Source organism: Helianthus annuus, chromosome 11, assembly GCF_002127325.2.
Source record: "Helianthus annuus cultivar XRQ/B chromosome 11, HanXRQr2.0-SUNRISE, whole genome shotgun sequence".
Lineage (NCBI taxonomy): Eukaryota > Viridiplantae > Streptophyta > Magnoliopsida > Asterales > Asteraceae > Helianthus > Helianthus annuus.
Genome location: NC_035443.2, coordinates 111,523,961 through 111,531,385, shown reverse-complemented (window position 1 = coordinate 111,531,385; position 7,425 = coordinate 111,523,961). Strand labels below are relative to the sequence as shown.

Below are 7,425 nucleotides of genomic sequence, written 5' to 3'. Positions count from 1 at the left end.
AAGTTTCCCCCACATTCAAATAGTAAAACGAAAGGCATTACAGGATTAATATTCACAAGAGTCGAAGGGTAGTGCCACACTATCTAGCTCCACTAAGACATGCAACACAAGTAATCACATCAAGGTATCAAATATATTGTTTTATGCAAGTCGTGTGTATGTAACTACTAAGCAAGTAATGCATAAAGTAAACAGAAGATGAACCTTGCAATCTGGAGCTGAGTGTCATGGTCGATTTTCGAAGTTGTTCGGTTATAGTCTGGTTTTATAAAAATGTTTTAAAACCTAGTTCACTAAAACTAGTGGCTCTGATACCAAACTGTCACACCCCCAAAATACCACCCATGGAAACCCCGCTAGGCGTGTGACAAACCAATACGAGCCACTAATCATGTTGAACTCATAACAAGTTTGAAAATGAAATTGCCAATTATTAATAAAAGGTACCAACAATGAGTTTAATAAAATCCAACAAGTTCAGCGGAAGCAATAAGTAAATCATGTTTAACTGTTTCAAAGCAAGTATGTAATATCAACAACCACATCATGAGTATCCAATCAGCTCGACACATGACCACTCCAGCTACTTCAGACAGCAAGTTCCAAATCCAAGTAATCTAACGACCTGCGAGTATGCAACAAGTGTATCAGACAACGCTGGTGAGATCATAATTTGTGAAAACGTTAGTAACCAAGTGTTTAGTTTAGTTCATTCAATATAATGTTGATAATACCCCGAATACAAGACGGCTCCTAATTATTTTGCCCTTTCTCCAATGCTCCTATCAAAGCATCATGACTAGGTCATTAGTTCACACCCGTCCTCTCAGGTACGGGGCGAGGGTGCCAAACCTAAGTAACGCTACCAACTAATACCTTGTTACCTCTCAGGTAACCAAACAACACGGAGGGACTTTAATGGTGATAGGATGAGTATATTATCCAACATTTCCAGATTTACCCAAAACCAATCCCTCTCAGGGATACCCAAAGACTATCCCAACCATCGGGACGCATGCTCAAGAGGAATGAACTCACCTTAGGTTGCTTGGTAAGATTAGCTACTTGCTTAACTTTAATCAACCGTGTCCTATTTCAATTACTCACAACAGTTAGGACCATGTTCAACGTTTCGCACCAAAACTTATCACATAACATCCATCATACATTTTGGTAACTCATGTAACTCCTCAGTTATTTAAACAACAAACCACAAACCACAATCAACACTTAAATAAATCAACGTAGGGGCCCATAAACGTGCAACATCTTTTATAATTCCACTCGAGCCCACTACAATTTATAACCCCAAATTATCATGGACTAAAAGGACGGCTCAATCACCCGAGCCCAGCCCACTTCGAAGTCTATTATGTGGCCCAACCACATTCAACCAACACTTGTTCAATTTAGGGAGCCCAACCCAATCACATGTATAATTCTTTTGTTAAGTGGCCCGGTTACATGCATCACCATTATCACCGACATTAATCTAGGATCATGCAATTAACAATCCAAATCAAATAACAAACCATCCTCTAACTACTCCACATAAATCAACCGGTTCCTTATTTCGTCAAACCCACCAAGCACTAAAGTGCGCATAGACCCTAACCCATTTATCAACTCTATTCGTTATTAACAATCAATACGCTAATCATCTGAAACAATCAGTTACATGCCATTCGAATCTCATAGACATCAAATATCTATTATTATATCAAGATCATCCATGAATCCCATTATTACATAACACCGAGTTTACGTACAGCAAGTCTAGGGCATCATCGAGTCGTTTATGATTACATAAACACCAAGATTAATTCAATCATATATACAAAATCACTAGCACCAAAATACGTCTACCAAAGCAACTAATCACGTCACAAAGATCAGTCATATAACACACGAAATCATATCCACACTTATGTCACGATCAATGCACAGATTCGTCTAACACTAATCATATTAGACTACCACCCAAACTCTAAATCATAGACAAGCACACATAACCAAGAACTACAAATATATATAAACGAACAATGCTGGAATCGCTAACCTCGAGATCAGGTATCCTAAAAAGATGTTGGAGCGATTAATGGAGGGCTTCGAATGGGAATAAGGTGGCTACTATGGAGTCTTGAGGGAGGGGAGAGAGTAGGGTTGGTTAATCTTGATCCTCACAATACGTAACAAACTAACCCCCCCCACCTCATATGTATACGTAACATATGATTCAGGCCGGACCAAAGTGTGGGCCAAGATGGGAGAGGCCCATCTTGTTAAGGAGTGTATGTGAAAGATAGTATAAGTTTTACACTAACTAACCCACACCTATACAGTTACGGTTACGATATAATTAACAAACACACACGAACAAACATTTAATGAGTTCATGCATAACCAACCAGTATACACGCTTAAACATTTAGTGGTGCACGAACATAATCAAACAAGTCTCACATGTTCGCAATAAATAGGCAATTAACGTCAAGACACACGCCAAAGGTTGTGGATTTTAAGTAGTGCTAACCTTAAATATTCGGGTTGTCACATCATCCCCAACTTGAAAGAAATTTCATCCTGAAATTTAACAAGTAAGCACAGAAGAGTGAAGTGAGAAATCAGGATTGCTGCAGGTTTTCCTCAGGTGCCACAACATATGTCACACTTGCACTTGAATTTTGTCATACAAATGTTTTAAAAGGTGTGAGAGAAGTTGCCACCCAAATCACCAAATCATGAGTCATCTAAATATGAAAATTGCATGCAATTTTATTGGTAAAAAAATCTTGGGAAGACACCAAAGGGGGGCGTCCCACTTATGACTTTTATAAAAAAAAATTCAAAATTTTTCTTTTAAATAAATCTTGGTTTTATTTTATAACTTTTATAAAATTATAACATCATATGTTTACAAGACTTATGCAACCTTTTAGAATGTTATTTAACCCATTAAATAACAAAATAAAATATTCTCTCAAAATAAATTATCCATATAATTTATTTTTTTCTCAAGTGCAATTATTTTGAAAACCAATTTCTAAATATTCTAATTGTTAATATTTATTTGTTTGATCATAAATAAATATTATAAGTGTTTGTCTAGCTTGTTATTGGGTATGACCCGACTTGGATCATAACGTACTAGACACATCAATTTAATATGTGTTTTGAGCATACAGAGTCCAACAAGAACAACCACTGGTTGTACATCCCCTTCAAGTTTACAAACTAAAACAACTCAAACCTTTTAATTTTCTTTTGTTATTTTCCGCCTCATCAATTTCACAAAAACTATCTAAAAAAGGACTGGCGGTGGTGAAGGTTCAAATGAACAAGTGAAAGAAACATTATTAAATTATCACTTTTTTTTATACCTGTTACATAGCATGCTTAATGGGTACTTTTTGAGGGTGTGCACATTGACAGACCTAAGATTTATTTTCTAGGGGGCGGTTAAGAGGTTTAACTGAACATTTAAAGGGGCGATATGGAGTTTTGCTACAAATTACACTAAATATTGTTTAGGGGGTGCCCACCCCCTGGATAGTATGTAAGGCCGCCGTTGTGTGAATAGTTGGCAATCGCACATAGCCGATATTATAAGAGGAGGTCCAATTTGAGGTAGTGTTTGTTGATTAAATCATATAAAATTATATAGTTAGTGGGAATTTCTTTGAGAAAAAGTCAAATATCAAAAATGAGAATTTTATACACGAAAGGCTGGGTGCTATGGGGGTGCAGAGGACAGCAACATCAGCGGGGTGTAATGTGGAAACACTGCCATGGGCGGCCACAGAGAGAGAGGGGGCGCAAGGGTGTCTCCATGGGCGATTGGAGAGGGGGAGGTGACCGATGGAGTGCCTTGATGGTGGTGCGCAACGTTTGAATGCGACAATAACGCTTGGGGTGGGGGCGTGATCCATCACAACACCCCTTACTTGGTGTAGTATGTGAAAACCTCACTGTCTATGTGACATTTTTTTCCACGTTTCACCCCTCCCACAACCCATAGGTAGTGTTTGGTATGCAGGAATGAGAGACGGAATGGAACGGACTATTACGCGTGAATGAAAAAAAATATGTTTGGTTGATCAAGGTAATGGAATCACTCATTACATAGGGCATTCCATTCCCTCAAATTCATTCCATCCACGCCCCATGTTTTTTTATTCCATTCCCTATCACTTCATCACCAACATCTCCCACCACTAGCAACCCGCCACCCTACACCGTCGACCACTTGCGCCACTGTCGACCACCACTACTGGCCACGCCGACCATGTCGACGCCACCAATTGTCGCCACCCGCCATTGCCGACCACCACCACACTCCTCCCCGGAACACCGGTGTCGTCGTCGCCGCCACCACCACCACTACCACCACCACCCATGATCGCCACCACCTGCCACCACCGAACACCGGTGCCACCGCCGCCACCTCCACCACCACCGACACCACCAGCCGCCACAACCCACCGCCATCGCCACCCTCCGGCACCACCACCGGCCACCGCCACCACCATCCAACACCACCGACCATCGCCACCACCACCCGCCGCCAGGCGCTACCGTCGACCACCGACACCGAACAACGGCGTCTTCACTACCACCACCCATTGCCGCCACCGCCACCCACCGTCACTGACCACCGCCGCCATCAACCACCGCCACCACCCATAACCGCCACCCATCGTTGATTTTATTCCTTCCTACCTACCAAACAACACAAGGTAATGATTAATTTCATTCTCACATAATAACCAAACAAGACCATGAAATGATACTGATCCATTCCATTACCCCGTCTATTCTATTCACTCGTCTATTCCATTACCTCATACCTGACCCATAGTTTAATTATTTTCCTACTATTTTACAGATACTTAAAATAAAAAAAATATATATATATTCTAATCCACATAGGTTCTAGATGGAAAGCCCAATTGTTTTCCGGGCCTGAAAACTGGACCTGCCCATTTATAAATATATTCTAACCCACAGTTAACCTGTATCAGCTAGGGTTTACAGAGCTGTCATCGATTTTGAGCATTTCAGTAGCCGCTTGAACAACAGCAAACTCAAATCGCAGCTATGGTAAATCATCAAAACTTTCTGATTTTCAGCATATGTGTACTCGTGTTTGTGTTTTAATGATTATACGCAGCTAAAGACGTGGTCTCTTTTGTAGAGTTTGGTAGCGAATGAAGATTTCCAGCATATTCTTCGTGTTCAGAACACGAATGTTGATGGAAAGCAGAAGATCATGTTTGCTATGACCTCTATTAAAGGTATTGGTCGTCGGTTTGCCAATATTGTCTGCAAAAAGGCCGATGTTGATATGAACAAGAGGTACTTTTTTTTATTCACTGGTTTTTGTCTTACAGTTTTATAGTTTTTTTTTTTTGTGATTTTTAGGTCTGATCTAGAGTTAGGAAAGAGTGTTATTTTGTAAGAAGATTGGATTTGTGACTTACTGTTATGATTTTGCCTAGAGCTAGTGTTATTTTGCTTATCTGAAGTTAGTTGTGTAATTAGAATTATGTTATTTTACAGTGGAATGGATAAGTTCATATAATATGATTCAGTTGGGATTAGTTAGAAGTTACGGAAGAGTGTCCTGTTTTAGTGTCGCCATTATAAGCAAGGTTTAAAAAAACGGAAACGAGTCTCGAGGCGTTTTTCCCTTCGCCTCACGAGGCGTAAGCCTTGAGGCGAACCGAGGTGTAAGCCTTGAGGCGAACCGAGGCGGAGTTAAAAAATAAATATAAATATTATATATCTTATAAAAATAGTAATACTAACTAAATTCATCATCAAATTTATCAAAATAATCAAACACACACATAAAAAAAGACATAAATTGCTTGAAATTGACACAAAAACATCAAAAACAAGTATCAAAAACCCCTGAGGCGTAGCTTTTTTAGCACCTCAGCCCCTCTGAGGCGCACATACAGTATAAAACCCCCGAGGTGCGCCACAGAATCGTTTTTTGGCCGTTTCGCCTTGAGGCGCGGCTCGAGGCGCACGGCTCAGCCGTTTTTTAAAACCATGAAGTAAGAAAAATACTAGTCTTTCACGTAATTTGGTTAATCTTAATTTCAAATATTATCACAATTACTTCAGTCTGCAACAGTGGGTATAAGTTGTAAAGAAGATTAGGTGCATGGACAGTAAATAAGCAATGAATGAATGTTAAGTTTTGACAAACATCTGAAGTCTGATGCCATTAGTTTCTTATTCTAGTTAAAAGGCGAAAGCATTGTCATACAACTTTTAGGTTTTTTAAGCGATTGTATTAGAAGTTTTTAATTAAGGGCAATCAGAATCTTGATGAATATAAACAACTTGTTAAAGAACTAGTAAACATGCAAGTTTTTGTGTTTCTATAATTTTTTTAACAATTTAAACACCACTAAGAAAAACATAAAGTTCATAGGAGTCTTGGTAATTAAAGACCACAACATATTTGTTATTTTTAAAACCTAATTTTTTTTCTCTTTGTTAAATCTTTTATGTATGAACTTGAATTTGTAGGGCGGGAGAGCTTTCAAGTGCCGAGATCGATAACCTCATGACAATTGTTGCTAATCCCCGACAGTTTAAAATCCCAGACTGGTTTCTTAACAGAAAGAAGGATTACAAAGATGGCAAGTACTCTCAAGTCACATCTAATGCACTTGACATGAAGCTTAGGGATGATCTTGAGAGATTGAAGAAGATCAGGTCTACATTCTTTCTATTTTCCATATAATATATGTTGCACTACCTTTTAGGGGTGTAATCTCAAGGAGTTTTTTGGGTACACCTGCACTTAAGAACGGGATGGTTAGGATTGAGGGTTACAGTTGACTGATCTATCGATTAAAAATTTGCTATTTGTTTTATGACAGGAACCACCGTGGTCTTCGTCATTACTGGGGTCTGCGAGTGCGTGGACAACACACCAAGACTACTGGTCGTAGGGGTAAGACCGTTGGTGTGTCGAAGAAGCGATAAGCTGTTATGCTTCTTATTTAGAACGTGGGGGTTTTGTTTTGTTATGTTTGTACTTGTTTTTGGTGTTGGTTGGCGTAGGATTGTTTAAGTATGAGAAGTTGCATATTTGCGGATTATGATATAAGTTTTGTGCTTTAAAACTAAGAGCAGACTAATGGTTTTGGTTTAAAGTAACGTGAAACTAGTTGGGTGTTTATGAAGTTGTGTTGTATCGGTCCTAAAACATATAACCATAATCGTTGTGCATTATAGCGACTCTTACTCAGGGCGTTCAGTTTATTGGCACACGTTCTATAATAGGCGTTAAAATAAACTTCCTGGCACTCGTTACCCGAAACTGATCTTAAACTTGTCTCAAAACCAACTTAAGTAAATAAAAGATACTTAAATAAATATAGTAGCCCTTCCCATGAACAATTA

General features: G+C 39.1%; 2 protein-coding genes across 2 annotated transcripts; both read left to right on the top strand.

Annotated features, from left to right (window-relative positions):
• The first annotated feature begins 4,395 nt into the window (after nt 1–4,395).
• Nucleotides 4,396–4,686, top strand: LOC110888351 (uncharacterized proline-rich protein-like). The gene has a single exon (XM_022135881.1). It carries the CDS (start codon nt 4,396–4,398, stop codon nt 4,684–4,686), a length of 291 nt encoding a protein of 96 aa, XP_021991573.1.
• A 276-nt stretch (nt 4,687–4,962) lies between these two features.
• Nucleotides 4,963–7,205, top strand: LOC110890420 (40S ribosomal protein S18). Its single transcript, XM_022138028.2, has 4 exons — nt 4,963–5,100; nt 5,195–5,355; nt 6,544–6,732; nt 6,900–7,205. The coding sequence occupies exons 1-4, from the start codon at nt 5,098–5,100 to the stop codon at nt 7,003–7,005; spliced, it is 459 nt and encodes a 152-aa protein (XP_021993720.1). The 5' UTR covers nt 4,963–5,097; the 3' UTR covers nt 7,006–7,205.
• The last annotated feature ends 220 nt before the right edge of the window (nt 7,206–7,425 follow it).